This window comes from Vulpes lagopus, chromosome 1, assembly GCF_018345385.1.
Source record: "Vulpes lagopus strain Blue_001 chromosome 1, ASM1834538v1, whole genome shotgun sequence".
NCBI classification, from domain to species: Eukaryota; Metazoa; Chordata; class Mammalia; order Carnivora; family Canidae; genus Vulpes; species Vulpes lagopus.
In genome coordinates, this window is record NC_054824.1 from 53,515,082 (window position 1) to 53,536,220 (window position 21,139).

General features: G+C 41.8%; 1 protein-coding gene and 1 pseudogene across 15 annotated transcripts in view; both read left to right on the plus strand.

The window, feature by feature from the left end:
• The window catches only part of PKHD1 (PKHD1 ciliary IPT domain containing fibrocystin/polyductin), a 477,526-nt gene that overhangs the window by 167,322 nt on the left and 289,065 nt on the right, over positions 1–21,139 (plus strand). For all 15 annotated transcript variants that reach the window (XR_005990304.1, XR_005990305.1, XR_005990310.1 and 12 more), the window contains one exon: positions 4,689–4,901. Coding sequence is in view for 12 of the 15 variants with exons in the window: in XM_041771518.1 (XP_041627452.1) it covers positions 4,689–4,901 (213 nt within the window). In the remaining 3 variants the exon portion in view is untranslated. The remainder of the gene's footprint in view (positions 1–4,688; positions 4,902–21,139) is intronic.
• Positions 16,976–19,927, plus strand: LOC121500146 (annotated as a pseudogene).

A 21,139-nucleotide genomic window follows, 5' to 3' on the forward strand; every position in this document is an offset into this window, starting at 1 on the left:
TCACTGAGACCCCCTCTTACTGCAGAAGAAGCTGCTTTTTGAGCTATTTCTTTTCTGACATGTTGCCTCTTCACATCCTTGGCCTCCCTTTGGTTCATTGAGACAATGTATGGATTTATAGGTTAAATGTGATAACAACATCCTCTCTGAGAAAATGAGAGGGTGTGTGTTGTGTGTTGTGTTGTGTGTGTATCCATAAAGGAAACTCAGATACTTACATTGGATTCTTTAAAGTGATATAACCATTTATTGATTTGTTCCGGAATTATATAGTGAGTGCCAACTACCTAGCAGTCATTGCTCTAGACCACTGGCGGGACAGAGGTGAACAAAACAGAGAAGATCCCTCATGAAACAGACATTCTGGTGGGAAGAGGGCAGACAATAAATATGTAACTATAAAATATGCCTGATGGTAAGTGTTACGAAGGAAAGTGTGTTTGGATGAGGGGCTAGCGTCTGTTCTTTTATATAGACCAGAGAGGGAAGGCCTCTGTGAGAAGTTAACATTTGACTAGAATGACAGGGAGTGAGTGAGTCATAGGGATGTCTGACAGAAGAACACTGCAGGTAAGGGAACGACAGGAGACCTGTCAGACACCTGACATGTTCAGGGCACTTGAGTGCAGGAGTGAGTCTTACAAGAAGATGGTGCAAGGGAATTGGAGATGGGTTGGTAAACCACGAAGGGCTACTTGCAGCCCAGTATATGGAGACTTGGACTTTTATTCTGGCTGAGATGGGACATAGTAGTATGGTATAGAAAAGAGGACCCCTGGCTTTTCCAGTATGAAGTCACAACTCTGACCATGTTACAGGATAGAAGAGTCTTGTCCAGTACTTTTGCAAACCACATCCAGGAGAGAGATAGTTTTAGTAACTCATGCAGTTTAAAGTGGTTATTTATTTGGGATACATTAGTTATTTTGGCATTACGGGGAAAATATTGCTTGAAATGCAAATATTCTAAGTCTCTTTAAAGAGAAGTATGTTTTAATATCTTAAGTATTTATTCTTACAATATAATTTTATTATAAAATAATATTCCTACCTTATAGAAAATTTGGATATTAGAGAAACATATCTGAATTGGTTAAGGTTATTTGATTACAAATAACAGAAGCCAGCTTTCTTTTACAAAAGGAAATTTATTGAGAATGCATTAGGTTACTAAGAGAATTGATGGAAAAGTCTGGAAAATCAGATATAGAAGTAAGATCAGGGCATTTAAGAATGTATTTAAATTCAATTTGCCAGGGGATGCCTGGGTAGCTCAGTGGTTTAGTGCCTGCCTTCAGCCCAGGGCGTGGTCCTGCAGTCTGAGGATCGAGTCCCACATCAGGCTTCCTGCATGAAGCCTGCTTCTCCCTATGCCTATGTCTCTGCCTCTCTCTGTGTGTGTCTTTCATGAATAAATAAATAAGGTTTTTTAAAAAAGAAAAAAATAAATTCAATTTGCCAACACATAGTATAATATCCAGTGCTCATCCCATCAAGTGCCCTTCTCAGTGCCCATCACCCAGTTACCCCATCTCCCCCACCTCTGCTCCTACAACCCTTTGTTTCCTAGAGTTAGGAATCTCTCATGGTTTGTCTCCCTCTATAATTTTTTCTACTCAGTTCCCCTCCTTTCCCTTACAATCCCTTTCACGATTTCTTATATTCCCCATATGAGTGAAACCATATGATGAATGTCCTCCAATTGACCTCCAATTGACTTATTTCTCTCAGCATAATACCCTCCAGTTCCATCCATGTCAAAGCAAATGGTGGGTATTCATCTCTTCTGATGGCTGAGTAATATTCCATTGTATACATATACAACATTTTCTTTATCCATTCATCTGTCAAAGGACATTGTGACTCCTTTTACAGTTTGGCTATTGTGGACATTGCTGCTATGAACATTGGGGTGCTGGTGTCCTGGTGTTTCACTACATCTGTATCTTTGGGGTAAATACCCAGTAGTACAATTGCTGAGTCATAGAGTAACTCTATTTTAAACTCTTTGAGGAACCTCCACACTGTTTTCCAGAGTGGCTGTACCAGTTCGCATTCCCACGAACAGTGCAAGAGGGTTCCCCTTTCTCCACTCTCCCTCTCCAACATTTGTTGTTTCCTGTCTTGTTAATTTTTGCCATTCTCGCTGGTGTGAGGTGGTATCTCATTGTGGTTTTGATTTGTATTTCCCTGATGGCAAGTGATGCGGAGCATTTTCTCATGTGCTTGTTGGCCATGTGTAGGTCTTTTTTGGAGAAATGTCTGTTCATGTCTTCTGCCCATTTCATGACTGGATTGTTTGTTTCTTGGGTGTTGAATTTCATAAGTTCTTTATAGATCTTGGATACTAGCCCTTTATCTGATACGTCATTTGCAAATATCTTCTCCCATACTGTAGGTTGTCTTTTTGGTTGGTTGACTGTGTCTTTTGCTGTGCAGAAGCTTTTCATCTTGATGAAGTCCTAATAGTTCATTTTTGCTTTTGTTTCTCTTGCCTTCATGGATGTATCTTATAAGAAGTTACTGTGGCCAAGTTGAAAAAGGGTGTTGCCTGTGTTCTCCTCTAGGATTTTGATGGCTTCTTGTCTCACATTGAGATCTTTCAACCATTTTGAGTTTATCTTTGTGTCTGGTGTAAGAGATGGTCCAGTTTCATTTTTCTGCATGTGACTGTCCAATTTTCCCAACACGATGTATTGAAGAGACTGTCCTTTTTCCAGTGGATAGTCTTTCCTGCTTTGTCGAGTATTAGTTGGCCATGGAGTTGAGGGCCCATTTCTGGGTTCTCTATTCTGTTCCATTGATCTATGTGTCTGTTTTTATGCCAGTACCACACTGTCTTCAAGCTTTGTAATACAGCTTGAAATCCAGCATTGTGATGTCCCCGCCATTTACTTTCTTTTTCAATATTCCTCTGACTATTCGGGGTCTTTTCTGATTCTACACAAATCTTAAGATTATTTGTTCCAATTCTGTGAAGAAAGTCTATGGTATTTTGGTAGGGATTTCCCTGAATGTGTACAGTGCCCTGGGTAGCATAGACATTTTCACAATATTTATTCTTCAAACCCACGAGCATGGAATGTTTTTCCATCTCTTTACATCTTCCTCAATTTCTTTCAAAAGTGTTCTGTAGTTTTTAGGGTATACATCCTTTACTGCTTTGGTTTGGTTTATTCCTAGGTATCTTATGCTTTGGATGCAATTGTAAATGGGATGGATTCCTTAATTTCTCTTTCTTCAGTTTCATTGTTAATGTATAGAAATGCCACTGATTTCTGTGGATCAGTGGCATTTTGAAGGGGCTTCGCAGGTGGGAATGGGGGGCACCTCAGCAATAGGAGCTCTTCTCAGGCTCATTTAGATACTACCACTGGAATTGCTAAAATCTAAACATTTCCAGTCTTCTATTCCCTCTTGTTCCAAATTTCCATTTGAAGCCTGGGTACATGACTTAGGCTATGGAAGGATGGGATGCTGTGATTGATAGTCTCACTTAACCCTGTTCAGTGGAATAGAGCAACTTCTTAAGGAAAATTGGATCTATTATCAAAAGTTAAGTAAAATCGATGGTGGGGCCAGCTAAAGTGGGGGCAAATGTCATGCTGGTAGTCCTAATTACATTTCCTTTTACCCTAATTCTAGTAATTTTGGCCTATTTTCTTCTATTCCTATTTCTTATTCATTTGTTTCTTTATATTTCTTTTTTTTTTAAGATTTTATTTATTTATTCATGAGAGACACACAGAGAGAGAGACAGAGACACAGGCAGTGGGAGAAACAGGCACCCTGCAAGAAGCCTGATGTGGGACTTGATCCCAGGACTCCAGGATCACACCCTGGGCCGAAGGCAGGTGCTCAATCGTGGAGCCGAGCCACCCAGGGATCCCTGTGTATTTGTATTTCTAAGCTTAATTTTATTTTATTTTATTTTATTTTTTTTAATTTTTTATTTATTTATGATAGGAACACAGTGAGAGAGAGAGGCAGAGACATAGGCAGAGGGAGAAGCAGGCTCCATGCACCGGGAGCCCGACGTGGGATTCGATCCCGGATCTCCAGGATCGCGCCCTGGGCCAAAGGCAGGCGCCAAACCGCTGCGCCACCCAGGGAACCCTCTAAGCTTAATTTTATAGGCAATTTTCATCTGCTGCTAGATGGCTAAAATGGTGACCTTCTCATCCTCATTTAACCGGTCCTAAACTGCTGGAATTTAGCATATTGTCATTAAAAATAGCATAGTTAGGGATCCCTGAGTGGCTCAGTGGGTGAGCATCTGCTTTAGGCTCAGGGCGTGATCCTGGGGTCCTCGGATTGAGTCCTTCATTGGGCTCCCTACAGGGAGCCCACTTCTCCCTCTGCCAGTCTATGCCTCTCTCTATGTGTCTCTCATGAATAAAGAAATGAAATCTTTAAAAAAAAAAGAGAGAGAGAGAAATAAAAATACCATAAATAAAGATATAGTGAAGAGTGATAACTAACCTCAACTGGCTTAGTAGCATAGTGCTTCTACCCCTGGGTGGTCCAACCTATATTCTATCACTCTTCTAGAAGAGAGAGCAAGATAAAATAAGTTTAAATTTCATCAAAGTATATAAATTGAAGAGGATTTCATCAGATATTGGAACTGTCAAAAGGAGATGAAATTTATCCTCCCAGGGACTGACAATATTCTCTTTGGTCATTAGGAGGCAAGCTGATTTTCATGGATCCAGGGCCCATTGAGCTGAGGGCACATGCCATCCTCATTTCTGATGGTGGAGAGCTCCGGATTGGATCAGAGGACAAGCCCTTTCAAGGCAAAGCTGAGATCAAACTCTATGGGAGCTCCCACTCTACCCCCTTCTTTCCATATGGCGTCAAGTTCCTGGCTGTGAGGAATGGAACTCTTTCTCTGCATGGTGAGTGAGACACTTGACGAAAAAAGGTGAGGTGGAATGGCTCCTAGACAATGTACTGGTGATGAGTAAAATGGCAAAAACCTCTTAAAAATCTTTGGCTGTTAGGTACTGAGGCAACAAAGTTAATTATAGCATGGACACTATTTCTTTAAATAAGAAATATCAGCTGTTATGATTCTTGTGGCAGACAGAGTATATGTGGTTCCCAATTATTTATTCCTCTTCCTGGAAGAGGATTGTATGCTTCCACCAACTGCCAGGTGACTTTCAGTGCCTCCCACTGGGTGAACCATACTTCCCTATCCCACTGGGACATGGGCTTAGCCTTGGACTTGCTTTGGTCAAAGAATGTGAGTGGAAGTGATATACCACATGGCCAAAGAGAAGTTTTAAGAACCGTTATGATACTTTGGCCATCTGTCCTTTTCCTTCTGCTTGAGAATAGCCTGTCCCAAGTAGGGGTGGCTTCTTCAGCTTGGGAACCTGAACTAGGACATTAGGGGCAGAACTGCAGCCCACTTGGGGAATGATCTTTGGCAACTGAAACCATGGAGATTTGTGTTATAACTGCGGCATAGTACAGTGCAAATTGACTGATGAGCCATGTACACTGATGGCATCACAAATCAAATAGAGACAACTTTATTGTTGTCATGGATGTCTTCCCTTCCTATAAGCAGGGTCCGGGTAGAGTTCTACTGAGAATCTTGCCCCAGAGGGGTTGGGTGCTTATGGATTTCTGGGGGAAAAAACCAAAAAACAAAAACCAAAAAACCAAAACAAAAAACAAAAAAACTGGGTTACATGTGCTTCTGCTGCAGTTTTGCCTTCCAATCACCTAGTCTCACTTGGCAAAATGGGCATGTTCATTTTCCTTGAGATTCAAGAAATTACTAAGTGTGCCAGGAGGATATTTAATATCAACTAGTAAGTGGTTAAGTATAAAACGAGGAGCTTTAAGTATCTTTCAGTTGCTACTTATATACTTTTGGTTACAAAGCATGAGCCCAAGGGAAATCAATAGGTAGGCTCCAGATAGTGGCTCAGTCCAGAAAAGATGATGTTATCTCTGTTGGTGTTTCTATATTGGCGTGACAAACTAAAACCCCATTACCTATCATAGAATAATTACTCTAGACATGGGCTTGTAGCTATGCTGAGGAATCTGTCATTTTGTTCTGTCAAGGCTCTATTTATTATATAGTAGTCCTCCCTTATCTGTAGGAGACATGTTCCAAAGGCCCCAGTGGATGCCTGAAACAGTAGAGTACCAAACCTACAGATAGATAGATAGATAGATAGATAGATAGATAGATAGATTAGATGATAGATAGATACACACACACACCTATGATAAAGTTCAATTTGTAAATTAGGCACTATAAGAAATTAACAATAGCTAATAATAAAATAATTATAACAATATAAGGTAGTAAAAGTTATATAAATGTGGTCTCTTGAAAGATCTCACTATTCTGTACTCACCCTTCTTGTGATCATGTGAGATGATAAAATGCCTCCATAATGGGACGAAGTGAGGTGAAAGACGTAAGCATTGTGATGTAGCGTTAGGCTACTAGTGACCTCCCAACCATATGTCTGATGGAGGATCATCAGCTTTCAGACTGAAGTTGATCCTGGGTAACTGAAACTACAGAAAGCAAAACCGTGGATAAGGGGGGACTAGTATAATCTCTGGGCCTCAAACATAGTTTACTAAAATGTAGTCTTTTGCCTCTTTTGGCTTACTGTGAGAGGAAACGAAATCTGTTCATCAAGCACTTATTAAGTGTTGACTTTGCACCGGCCAGGCTGCTATATACTGAGGACAGAGTTTGCAAGGCTTAAAAACCCATATCTAGACAGAAATTCCAAATGCATACAGTACTGATTCTTATGTTCTACTTTATGGAAGGACTCTTCTCCCATCTTCATCAGCAAGAACTTACATTGATGTGGTAGTCTAGTATCGTGAGGGTTTTCTATTTGCACATCAGCTGTGGTCTTCAAATGTTCGCGCCAGTCCAGAGGCCACTTAGGCTACCATTCCAGTGTACTTCTGTTTACCACTGAAAAACACAGCAGAAGAACAGTAAGAGGGCACAGATCAGTATTTTTTATAGACCATCTGAAGGACCCTGAGGCTTAACGGTGGTCCTCTGGTTTGAGAGCCACTGTCCTATACGGTGCAGATGCATACCCCTTGCTAGAAATGGAAATGCAAATGAAGAAGAGTGAAGACTCCTAATTCTTTTACTCTATTTCTTTCATTCCAACCCATCTCATGCTCATGTTCTATTATGAAGAATCAGCAAAACAATTCATAAATAAACTTCTAGGAGCACCTGGGTGGCTCAGTAGTTGAGCATCTGCCTTTGGCTCAGGTCCTGATCCCAGGGTCCTGGGATCGAGTCTCACATCGGCTCCCTGGAGAGAGCTTGCTTCTCCCTCTATGTATGTCTCTGCCTCTCTCTGTGTCTCTCATGAATAAATAAATAAAATCTTCAAGAAAAAAAATAAACCTCTTTTGTGCCTGCATTTTCAAAGTATCCTGTGCTCCTAAGCCTTTGCGTTTAAACAATTGTCAAGTTAAGAAAATCCTTAGTTTCATTGTTTATAATCAATCAATATGGGGCAACCAAAACAGAGTAGATACTTCTAATATGTTTTGAGAATTCTGAAAGTTATAAAACAATGTTGTGGCTTTAAGCCCTGTGATGTTACTGGATAGTGAGAGTGCAGACACTCTCCTCTGTTCTCTCCTTCTCTTTCTTCTGCTCCCTCCACCTCCTCCCCCTCTCCTTTCCCGCATTCCCAGGGTTAGGTCATTATTAACAACTGTTTTACCCATTTCCGCATAGCACTGCCAGTGTGGAGGTAACTAGGATCTCTGGAGAACCGCAGCACTTGCACAGTGAACACTTGCAAAACCAAGCTATTTTCATCTCTGAAATGATGCCACCACATCTCATTCATTTGAAGGAAACACAGTGTGGGAAAGAGTGCAGTTAGTGAGAGAGGGTTTGCTTCCCTCAGTGTCTGTCAGAGTATCCCCAGCCCAGCCTGCAGCTCATCAGTCCTCCCCTTTCCCTGTCTCCTGAACACCTGAGGTCTCAGAATCCCCTCTGGCGGGGCCATATAGCATGGCTAAAATCATTACGTAATTTCACTGGCCTTTTCTCAGGGCCAGACGTGGGTCTGGTGACACTGGGGCTTTAGGGAAAAACTAATTTTCTTTTGCTGTCAAGTATGCAAAACGGCGAGCAACTTGATTCACTGCTTCACACCCAAAGTCCCTAATGACCGAGCCTTCACTCAGCTTCCTGGCATGATGTAGTGAGATTCACCACCTAGTGCACAGAAGACTTGTCTCCAGGAGATTTTTAAAATCCAGGTTTCTGGGCCTCACCCCCAGAGTCTGACTTACTCGGTGGGCCCGAGTCGGCCTAGAAGTGTGCATTTCAATGGGATCCTCAGGAGATCTGATTCAGAGGGCTCACTATGTACTCTTGGAGAAATGCTGGTTATTAGTGGTTCATAGTTTTGGAATCAGAAATCTGTCCAGTTCTGGACACTTACCATCTATGACCTTGGACAAATGAAGCTCCATAAAACCAGGAAAATATGGTTCCCACCTTGTAGATCTACTGCTTATGAACTACTCTAAAGTGTTTGGCACAAACTAACACACAAGCAGAGTTAGTTATGGCTATTTTAGTATATTCTTACCCGCTAGCCCAAGCACTGAGGACCCAGTGCCAATTATCTCATGTTTTCTTTTAGTGGGGAGAGGGTGAGGGGCGTCTGTCTCAAAATTTGGCATAAGGCCAGCCCTGCCTAGAGATTTTTCTACTTATTAATTTCCTTGTCTACCCCTTCTGGTCAGAGCAAGAGAGAGGTTTTAGCAATATTACCAAGCATCTTCTATTCTGTTCCCACCATCCCGTAAACACCTTTTGATTTTAATCTCTGGTGGCACAGCTGCTTCCCAGCAGTGGAAAACCACCATTCCTGGGTTTGGTTATAAGAAAGTCTTCTGGAAACCATTTGCATGGGCCCTAGAATAGCCAGAAGCAGAGCACTGCCCAGTAATGAGGCCTTTTGTAGGCATTTTATCCCTCATGTTCAACAGTGAGAGGCCTGACTGATGGGTATTAATTTAGCTCCAGCTCAGGTCACAGAGAATCACACAAATGGTCTGCATGTCAGGACTACAGCTTTCCCACCTTCCCTCTCCTATCACATTCTTCACTGCCGCCCCTGGAACCCTTCTGCTCCAGCTGATTTCTGTCATGGATTCATATAGCTAAGCAAACAGGCTTTTCTGTTCAGCTGTCATGAGGAATGATGGAGTTGAAAGTGCATTTCATGTTTTTCTTTTAATGTAAGAAAACTCACACACTTGTACACACACACACACACACACACACACACGTAGCACCATCTTTCTCTTTCTTGGGATTTGGGAGTGGACTGTTCTGTTCAGAATCTCTGCTGGGTTTCAGATTGCTTAGGAAATCCTGTCAGTGGCTCACTGGGATTCTAAATGTGACTCAAGGGTCTCAGGACTCCTCCAGAGTGGCAGTCTGGGTCTGGCCAGTTGTAGTCAATAAGGAAATTTCACTCGTGCTTTTTCTTTTCCCCACTCTGTCTGCTAGTCCAGGTTCACTACCCCAAACCGAGTGTCAATCACTTGTCACTTTTCAAGGGGGTTGCTGTCAACCTGGGTAACTTGAATTTTTGACAATGTAATTACGGCCCTTGCTTCCACAGTGGGAGTCTGAACAGGATGGTGGGGCTTTTATTGATTGTTCAGCAGGGAAATTTATCAATGTCTCTCACTTCATTTCCAGTTCCTCCCTGAGAAATTTGGTTGACAGTTTCTTAGGAGAAAAAGCAGTCTTATGGCCTTGAATGGACTTCTGCCTTTGTCCTTTTCAGTAAATTACAAGATACAGGCATTAAATATACATGGAAGTTTCTGAGTAAAGCTGGTATGTGGGAGCATGGTTGAGGAAAACACTGGTACAATCATTATGAACCTAAGGATTTGGTAGGAACAAGTAAGGAAAAAACTAGTCTAAACAAGCAAGTGTAGATATGGTTTATTTTCCTTCCAAAAGTACCAACTACCTTTATTTAAATTCCATGCTTTTTATAAGTATTGTATGATGGACACTATTTTAGTTGCTAAAGCCGGTCGGGTTGTCTTGAAGCATAGTACCAGATATGTGGAGTAGACACGCATTTAGGAGCATATTCCTGGTTTTCACCCTATGCTCTGCAAAATCTAGATGTTTCCTGGAGGAGCTTCAAGGGTTCCTCAGACAACAAAAACCTTTGGGGGGCGAGCAATAATGGTTTAAATTGCTCAAGAAATCCATTTATTGCTTATCTCTATATTTGTGTTTTAAGTAATATTTCATTAGAAGAAAGAGTTCCATTGCTAAAATAGTGATTAAAAGCAACTCTCCTAAACTCATCCTTTTAACTGTGGTGTGTAGATACTTTTGAGGAATTCAGGGCTCCTCTTTGTCTGACTCTTGCTTTCCCCAGAACTGATAGAGCTCAGGGACTTTTCCTACCATCTACTCTGATGTAGGGTAAAACTTTCCAGAGCCTAGTTCATCTTAGAATATTTCTTCCAATAGAATTTTCAGATCTCTGCTTTTTTGTTACCTGAACAGCCACTTCCAATTCAGTCTCCTCTACATCCATAACACCTCCTCTTGACCCTGCCTGATATCTATTTCTTCTAGACCATGAGTCTTCCCCTTTTTTGTCTCTTATTCCTTTAGCCTGGAATATAAACCATTGTGGTGGCATGGCATTTTTGTGTGTAGCTTTACTCCTCTTAAATTGCTTGGTGATAAGGGACAGAAACCCCGTGCAACAAAGTTAGAACAGAGAACTTATGAGTTTTTGGTCAAGCTGCAAGGTGGACGGGAAGACCATGGGCCTGAGGTATGACTGCCTCCAGGGTCTCCATTCTGTCAGGACTCACTCACAATCTCTCACCTCTGCATCTCTGTGCTTGTATTGGCTTCACTTGCTCCTACTCCTTACTGGCTACTTCTACATGGCTACTGCATTTTCTGGTTTCATGTGGACTTCAGTTTTCCACCACCAAAGAAAAAAGGCTCTGGAAGCAGATGATGTATCTTCAAAAGGCCAGTAGTAGCATAATGCCACATCACAATGCCTGTGTCCTTCACCTCACTTCATCTCATCACATAGACATTTTATCATCTCACATCATCACAAAGAGAAGGATGAGTACAGGTATTTTGAGAGAGAGAGAGAGACCACATTCACATAACTTTTATTACAGTTGATTATTATGATTGTTCTATTTTATTAGTTATTATTAATCTATTATTGTGCATAATTTATAATTAAACTTTATCATAGGTATGTATGCATAGGAAAAAACTTAGGATACTTAGCGTTTGGTACTATCTGTGGTTTCAGGCATCCACTGGTGGTCTTGGAATGGATAGCCTACAGATAAGGAGGGACTACTAGAAATGCTATGGTTTTTCTTCCTCCTTTCCGAGGATCTTGGATTTCTAAGGGGGTTCTTGATATTAAATAGTTGCTTTGTCTTCCCCTAGCACTTTTTACCACAAACTATTGCCTGAGATCTCATGGGAATCTGGAGCTGGTGGTGTGTAAATTGGCCGTAGGTCTTTGCAAATGGAAGAGGTACATTTTTAGGGGATGTTTGAGAGACTTGAACCTTCCAGACAGAAATCTGACTCAGAACAGACTGTATTTTTCACTAATTACTATCTTTTTTTTTTTTTTTTAATGATAGTCACACAGAGAGAGAGAGAGAGAGGCAGAGATAGGCAGAGGGAGAAGCAGGCTCCATGCACCGGGAGCCCAACGTGGGATTTGATCCCGGGTCTCTGGATCATGCCCTGGGCCAAAGGCAGGCGCCAAACCGCTGCGCCACCCAGGGATCCCCACTAATTACTACCTTAATCCCATTCTGATGGATCTTTTCCCCCTTCCCTTGGACACTACCACCTTGGGCACCATAGCTTTCCAGTTGATTTAAGACATATTTTTTAAAGATTTTATTTATTTATTCATGAGAGACACACACAGAGAGAGGCAGAGACATAGGGAGGGAGATGCAGGCTTCCTGTGGGGAGCCTGATTTGGAACTTGATCCCAGGATCCTGGGTTTGCGACCTGAGCCAAAGACAGACACTTAACCACTGAGCCACCCAGGTGTCCCTACAGTGGATTTAAGATATTTAAAAAAGCCAGTTCCAACTTATTTATTTATTTATTTATTTATTTATTTATTTATTTATTTATGAGAGACACAGAGAGGCAGAGACATAGGCAGAGGGAGAAGCAGGCTCCCTGCAGGGAGTCCAATGCAGGACTGGATCCCAGGACCCTGGGATCACACCCCGAGCCAAAGGCAGATGCTTAACCACTGAGCCACCTAGGTGTTCCCAACTTATCTACTTTAAAACTTCACTCTCCTTCTCATGTAATGCTCCTTTCTCCTTCTCAAAGCTCTGGCCTGAGGCATTTGGAGTAGCAGGGGTTTGGTCTGCTCCTTTGCATTTGTGTCTATTTTTTTTTTACCTATATTTTCTTGGTGCTGCGACAGGTAGACAAGGTGAGGTGAGAAGGCTCACTGAAGGCTTTACTGAAAAAACTGTGTCTTGTATCCTCTGCTAGGTGTGGCTGGCTCTCTGGATAAAAGTGGTCGACTATTGATTCTCTTCCTAAAGATTTCTATACAAGATCATTGGAGCCTTGTAGGAGACCTACCCCCTGTTTTCTAGTGTGGAGGTATGCCCCAACCCCCACCCCTGGGTTTGCAATGCCCTTAGATACCACCTTAGGTCCAGTTAAGATGGAGTACCAGAAAACTGGCTCACGGAAAGCTATCTCCCCCAGAATCCACCTAATCAGAACAAAGTTATCGAACTTTGCACAGGAAAGATGTTCCACTCACCACCTCTTGCCCTGCTCAGCTCTCTTTTTCTAATTATCCTTTTTTCTGTTCAGATAGGTACAGGTAACCCATCAACTATGCTGCATGTGCAGACATCTAACCTGGGGGAATGAATCCAGGCTCCTATCCTTGCAGGCAACCCTATGCCTGGTACTTTTGAAACCCCTTTTCTCTAAGTGGAGAGGAGTACCTTCAGTCCTCCCTCTACGGGAAGGAGAGGAAAGGACATGGCCAGTTTACCCAGGCTGATGACTCATTCCCATTTCTGAGAATTCCTTTGAATGTCCTCTTTTAGTTAGCTCGTATAGCCTGAGGTGGGGTCTGTCAAGGGATGGCTCAGATGGCAGAGTTAGATTAGTCTCCTTTTTCTAACCCCCAAGGAAATGTCTGCTCCCTAACTGTTCATGGCTCACTTAAAATGTGAGACGTTTATCATCTCTTTGTTTCCTGCTTGGGCCCTCTTGGTTGCTTTAGGGGAGCAGAAGTCCTGCTTGAGAACATGCTACATTTGCACCCGTATGAAAGGGTGCCCCAAGGGATATTGGGTTGAAAGGGAGAGCAGTTCGACATTTGTGCTTTTGTGTGTGTGTCTGTGTATTTTGCTGTGATTCATTTTGATTTAGGGGTGGAAAGGAAGTAAGATAGAATTGTAGGGAGAAATGGAGGAAGAAGGATGGGGAAAACTTAACACCAGTTCTTTGCTTTCTATAATCTTAAATTCAAACAAACTTCAATACAGCCTTGGGGTTCTAGTCAGCTTGTATGTCATGGAGGATCATCGTTATGTGGTCAAGTTATCTTGGAACCCTTAGCGTGGTAGGAGGGCTAGTGATGCATGACTCGTTCTTCCTTTTGAGAGGGGGAAGATCGGTCCTTGACTACATACATATCTCTCAAAATATAACCAACCCTGCCAATGGAAGGTAAGGTGAGGATTTTCTTTATTCTGTGTCATGCTTCAAGGAAGTCCAAAATACAACTATCCTATGCACAATGGCAGAAATGTTTCTGGTAAAATCTAATTGATTTTTTTTTTTTTAAACTGAGACAACTTAAAATCTGTAATTCCTTGATTTGGACAAGAGTGACCTTGGAACAATCTATATGAAAGAGTTCCTTAATTTAAGAGTATAAACTACACTTTAAGGAACTTATTTAAACACGTTAAAGTGAACCTGCTGTTTTTAAGGTCTTTAGGATTTTAGGTGTTTACATGTAAATGCATACTGCTAATTAGAAATGAGTTCTAGCTATTCAATAATCCAAGTACAGCAGGAACCCCACTTAGAAACACATTGTAAGATACTTTAGGTTTCTATATATACCTGCAAATGTTGGCATTAGTCAGATCTTTTTGGGTTGCAAGTGACAGAAAACCCAGTTTAGAAAAAAAAAATAAGGGTATTTATTGTCTCATATAGCTGGAAAACAAAACAAAACAAAACAAAACAAAAAAACTTTGAGGCAGAGCTGAGTCCAGGTGCTCCAATGAAGTCATCAGGACTTTATTTCACTGCAACTCTAAGCTCTGCTTTCCTTTGAGTTGGCTTCATTTCCTTCCTTCCTTTTTTTTTTTTAATTTTTTATTTTGAGATAGAAGAGGCACGTGCACATGAGTGAGGGGAGGGGTGAAGGAGAGGGAAAGAGAGAATCTTAGGATCCACAGGATCCACACCCAGTGCTGGGCTCCATCTCAAGACCCAGAGATCATAACCTGAGCTGAAAGTTGGACACAACTGACTGAGCCAGACCCAAGTTGGATTCATTTTCAGTCAAGCTCTCCTCTCCTGGAGGCAGAAATGGGTCTCTGAAGCTACAGATGAAAAAGCAACTGTTATCTACCTGCTATTTGACCTCTGAGCAAATTCTAGTATTTCCTTCCATCAACATTCACATCTCTCCTGTTCTTTGCCCTAGTTTTTAACACTAATGTATTACATACAGTTTATTTATCATATTTATTGTGCTTGTTCTAGAGTCTTCCATAGTAGAATGTTTAGATCATGATGGTAGGGAATTTACTGTTTTGTTTTGTTTCATTCATTTACAATATCCCTATAACTTACAATAGGGCCTGGACTCATAGTAGGCTTTCAAGAAATATATATTGTGAACTGAATAAAAAGCTTGAACAAAAACCTCAGGATTAATTTTGGCCCTGTTTGGGTCATAAGCCTATCACTAAAACCACTGCTATGACCACAGAGGTGGTATTCTTTGGGCCAGGAGAGAGCAAATGTGTGCACAACCACCCAGAACAACACTGTCTGAGGTGGAGGCAGGATAGTTTATTAACATTAGAGATGTGTTATCTAACCAAAATAAGGGAAGGGACAGGTAAAAACAACAGCTTGTATACTTTTTAAACATTTGACCATCTAACATTTTTACTACTTTTACTAATTTGCTACTATAAATTAATACAATTTTATTGGATAATAAATTTCAATTTGTTTAGTTTGGCTAGGGATAAAAAAACCAACAAACCAGTCAATTCACTGGTGAAAATGTGAAAGTGAAACCACAACTGATAGAAACATAATTAATAGAAAATTTAGAATTGAGGAATATATAACATTTTGATATTTTCTAGATTTGATTATGCCTAGAAAGTGTTAGTAAAAGAATGAAGTTGACTTTAAGATCGTTTTCAGTTAGGGGATCTAGGACCACATGAATCTTTATCTGGATTGGTCACTTTTTTGGTGTAAATATATACATTAAAGGCAATGGCCAGCAAAGGCATCAATCCTGAGTGTAGTTGGCCCTTGAACAGTGTGGGGATTAGGGGCACTGATCCCTTGCACAGTTGAAAATCCATGTATAACTTTGACTCCCCCAAAACTTAACTACTAATGGTCTACTGTTGACTGGAAGGAAGCCTTATCAATAACATAAACAGTCAACACATATTTTGTATATTATATATATTATACACTGTGTTCTTATAATAAAGTAAGATAGAGAAAAGAAAATGTTATTTAGAAAATCATAAAAGACAAAGTACACTTGGAGTAATATAGTGTAAAAATTTTGTGTATAAGTGAACCTGTGTAGTTCAAAGCCATGTTGTTCAAGGCTCAACTATATTGGGACTTGGCTGAAGCCATAAAGAGGACCTCTAGTGAGCAATGATGTATCACATGACTAATTCTTCTTGACTAAGCTAGAAGGGGATGGGCAACAAGCTTGCTTTCCTTCTCTACTGCTAAGACCACAAAAGACATTGGGGACTATGCTGATTAACAAATGTAAGTCTAGGGCAGCCTGGGTGGCTCAGCGGTTTAGCACCACCTTCAGCCCAGGGCCTGATCCTGGAGACCCTGGATCGAGTCCCATGTCAGACTCCCTGCATGGAGCCTGCTTCTCCCTCTGCCTGTGTCTCTGCCTCCCTCTCTCACTTTCTCTCTCATGAATAAATAAAATCTTAAAAAAAAAATGTAAGTCTAGTGTAGCCACTGAGTTTAAGAAGAGAAGAGAGCAGACTTGTCTCAGTGTTCAGGGGAGAGCCTGTCCAACCTATTTACTTTAGGCCTTGCTAGATTTAGGAGAAGATTCCAAGGAGCTGCCTCTTGAAACTTTTTCCCTATCTCTATGAGGGAGAAGAGAGTAAAAGTGGAGACTCCCCTTTGTTTGGCCTGGTGAATTTTCCATTCCCTAGGACTATGCCAAGTATAACCTAGAAATGAGTGAGGGATTGAGAGGGTGGGGCAGGGAAGAGTGCTGTGGATATCTCTTAACTACTAAGGAAATTATTATTTCCTATCAAAAGCAGAGGCATTAACATATTATAAATTTTAGTACTACAATAGAATGTTTAGGCCACACAAAGATAAATTGGGAAGGTATTTTTCAATTTAGAACAATAGATTTTTTTGAAACTGCGTGCTACTTCCTTCTAAAATCCCAACTGTTAATAAAATGAACTATGGAAAGATAGTATCTAAGGCCTTAAATTTCCTATGTAAGCCCCTATAGTTCCAAAATATTTGCATAGATGTATATATCATATTGGTTCTATTTATCTGGAGAACTCTGACTAACAGTGATTTATTCATTCAGGAATAACATAAAAAAATTCAGAGAAAAACTTTGGAATCATAAGATTTTTGATAGGAAATTTAAGGCCTTAGATACTATTTTCACTATTTAATCCTATCAACAGTTGAAATAGATAGATAGGTATGTAGATGACAGATATATCATATTAGTTATATTTATCCTGAGAACACTAATACTGTGGATTATAATAAGATTTTTATAAGGAATTGGCTCATGTGATTAGAGAAGCTGAGAAGTCCCAAGATCTGCAGTCAGCAAGCTGGAGACCTAGGATAACTGATGTATATAGTTCTAGTTTGAGTCCAAAGGCCTGAGAACTAGGAGAACAAATGCTGTGAGTTCCAGTCCAAAAGCCAGAAGGCTTGAAAGCTAAGAAGAGCCAGTGTTTCATTCCAAATCTGAAGGCTGGAGAAGACCAATGTCTCAGCACAGCAGTTGGGCAGGGCTTTCCTCTCACTTAGCCTTTTTGTACTATTCTGATCTTTGATGAATTGAATGAGGCCCACCCTCATTAGGGAGGACAATCAGCTTTACTTAATCCATTCATTCAAATGTTAATCTCTTCCAGAAACCTCTTCACAGACATATGAAAATAATGTTTGGCCACTTGTCTTTGGCCTTAGCCCAGTCAAGTTGACACATCACAATCACTAACATGGATCCCATTTTCTATAACTGACTCTGTATCATATCTTGGACACCTAATCCAGGAAGAAAGCAAGCCTTTTATCTTGACACATAGTTTCCCAAGGGGAAATACTTATCTCTAAGATCCATTTTTTCCTTTCAATATTTCTATAGTTTATTTTCTCCTGTTAGCACATGAGGATCTTTGCTGGCATTCCGCATCTTCTCCAGATGAACTTGTTCTGACTCAGAGAACACTCACTCACTCATCTTCCTCCTGATGAATGTCAAGGGTTTGGGCTCTGGAAGTAGACTGCTTAGGTCCAAATGCCATCTCTCTCACTGGTTATCTGGTGGAACTTTAAAGTCAATTCCTCAATGTTATGGTTTCCATATCAAACTGGAATGATTCTAAAACATTTTGACCTAGAAACAGCTTCTTGGCCCCTTCTTGAAGCTCCATCAGGGTCAGCCTACTCTCCTTCACCCCAGCCTCCATTCCAGCCTCCACCATGTCCTTCAGGGTGACCCAGAAGTCCTACAAGATGTCCACCTCCAGCCCCCAGGGCCTTCAGCAACTGTTCCTACATGAGTACACCTGGCACATGTATCAGCTCCTCCACCTTCTCCTGAGTGGGCAGCAGCAGCAGCTTCTGGGGTGGTCTGAACAGCAGTAGGAGTGTGGTCAGGGGCTACGCAAGGTCAGAGGTGTGAGAGGCATCATGGCTATCTCAGTGAACCAGAGCCTGCTGAGCCCCCTTAAGCTGGAGGTGGACCCCAACATCCAGGCTGTGCACACCTAGGAAAAGGAGCAGATCAAGACCCTCTACAAGTTTTCCTCCTTCATCAACAAGTTGCAGCACCTGAAGCAGCAGAACAAGATTCTGGAGTCTGAGCAGGGCCTACTTCAGCAGCAGAAAACTACTTATAGCAACAAAGACAATGTGTTTGAGAGCTACATCAACAACCCTTGGTGGTTGCTGGACACACAGTAGCCTCGGAGAAGCTGGAGCTGGACATGGAACTTGGCAACATGCAGGGGCTGGTGGGGGACTTCAAGAATAAACATAAAGAGGAGATCAAAGAACATCCAGACATGAAGAATGATTTTGTCCTCATCAAGAAGGATATAGATGAAGTTTACATAAACAAGGTAGACCTGGAGTCTCTCCTGGAAGCTCTGACTAGTGAGAATAACTTCTTAAGGCAGCTGTATGAAGGGGGAGACACATAAGCTGTAATCCCAGGTCTCAGACATGTCTTTGGTCCTCTCCATGGACAGCAGCTTCTCCTTGGACCTGGACGGCATTGTCACCAAGGTCAAGTCCCACTAAGAGGAAATCGCCAAGTGCAGCCAGGCTGAGGCCAAGATCATGTACCAGATCAAGTATGATCAAGCTACAGACATTTGCTGGGAAGCAAGAAGATGACCTCTGGTGTGTGAAGATGGAGATTTCTGAGATGAATCAGAACATCAGCTGACTTCAGCCTGAGATTGAGGACCTCAAAAGCCAGAAGGTTTCCCTGGAGGCTGCCACAGCTGATGCTGAACAGCATGAGGAGCTGGGTGTTAAGGATGCCAATGCCAAGGTGGTTGAGCTGGAGGCTGCCTTACAGTGAGCCAAGCAGGACATGGCGCAGCAGCTTCATGAGTACCAGGAACTCCTGAATGTCAAGTCACTGCCTACCACAAGCTTCTAGAAGGCAAGGAGAGCCAGCTGGAGTCTGGGATGCAGAACATGAGTATCCATGCTAAGATCACCAACAGCTACTCAGGTGGCCTGCACTTGGCCTATGAGAGGCTCACAAACCCTGGCCTCAACTATGTCCTGAACTTCCAATCCAGCTTTGACTTTGGCAGGGACTCTAGTCCCTTCAGCCAGGGAAGCTTGTTCAAGGTTGTAGTTGTGAAGAAGGTCAAGACCTGTGATGGGAGGCTGGTGTCTGAGTTGTCCAATGTCCTGTCCAAGGGAATAGCCGCTGTGGTCTCTCCCAGCCTCCCCCTTTCTGTGCTGCCATAGAGACTTTGGGGGAAGGAGGTGTACAGGGAAGTGGTGAGAACAGGAGACCCACCTAGGGCTCAGCCCCAGTCCTCAGCCTACCCTTGAGGGGGGTCTGCTGCCATGGGTACTCCTTCCTGCCCATGCCTCTTAACTCAAAGCCAATTCAAGTGTCTGTTCCAAAATAAAGCTTCAGGTGGCTCTGCCAATCCCCACCCCCTCTGCCTGCAATTAAAAAAAAAAAAAAAAACACACACACACACACACACAAAAAAACCCACAAACATTTCTCATGGTACTCTATGGTTTAAATGAACTAAAACATGTAAGGCATTTAGCCCAAGAATAAAAATCAAACAACTACTCAGTAGATGTTATTTATTGTTGTTATCATGTGCCTACAGTTTTTTTTTTTTTAAAGATTTATTTATTTATTTATGATAGACATAGAGAGAGAGAGCCAGAGACACAGGAGGAGGAAGAAGCAGGCTCCATGCCGGGAGCCCAGTGTGGGACTCAATCCCCGGACTCCAGGATCGTGCCCTGGGCTAAAGGCAGGTGCTAAACTGCTGAGCCACCCAGGGATCCCCCATGTGCCTACAGTTTTGATGTGATAAAGCTGCCTCATTATTATTCTAAGAATGCTGGGATGACATTGTTTTCCAGTGATCCATTACCTAGAGACCTGGTTGTTATTCTTAATTTCTCCTTTTCTATCATTCCCTATATTGTGTCCATCACCAAGTCCTGATTTTAATTCTTGGACAATTCATGAACCCAGTTACTTTTCCCACCCCCATTACTATCGCCTTCCTTCACGATACCACCAACCTGTGTCCAGACTACCGTTCACGCTTTCTGGCTTATCTGTTAGTTGCCATTTTTGTTTCTCTCCAGTTCATTCTTTACCTTGGAGCCAAGGTGGTCCTTTAAAAGCACAGATCAGTTTATATCATGCTGCTGCTCAGAGAAAGCTCTCCAGTGGTGTCCCGTCCAAGGTTTCTAACACAGTTCTGGTGTTCTATCTGTTGTAGTCTCTGGGTACTCCTTCTGCTGTCTCTGCATGCCCCTCCTACTCTGCCCTCCTCACTGCAGTGTTCCAGTCTTGGTAAACTTCTCTTAGTTTATCAAATGGTTAATAATAGTCTTGACTTGACATTCTTTACATTTTCTAGTATCAAAAACGAATTCAGTGTTGCCAGGTAAATGGAATGTTACATGGGCTGGAGCTTGTGATTTTTTCCTTCAAAGAAAATTCTTCCATATATATCATCAAAGCAGTACTATTAATAGTATTGCTTTCAGCCTGGTCATGGAGGAAGAGTATTGTTGAATTCGGCATTATATGCAGTGTTTGTTAAAATTGGATTTTACCTACATCCTGGCACTTTATAATTTTCAAAACTCCTTCCCATTCTTTCCTCTCATTTAACTCTCACAACAACTTTATGAAGTGGCAAAGACTGGGATTATTACTTTTGTCTTACCAATAATGAAACCAGGTCCAGACAGGGAGGTAACACTCATTCCATCCTTTTCATATGCTTAAGGTACACGTGGCTCAC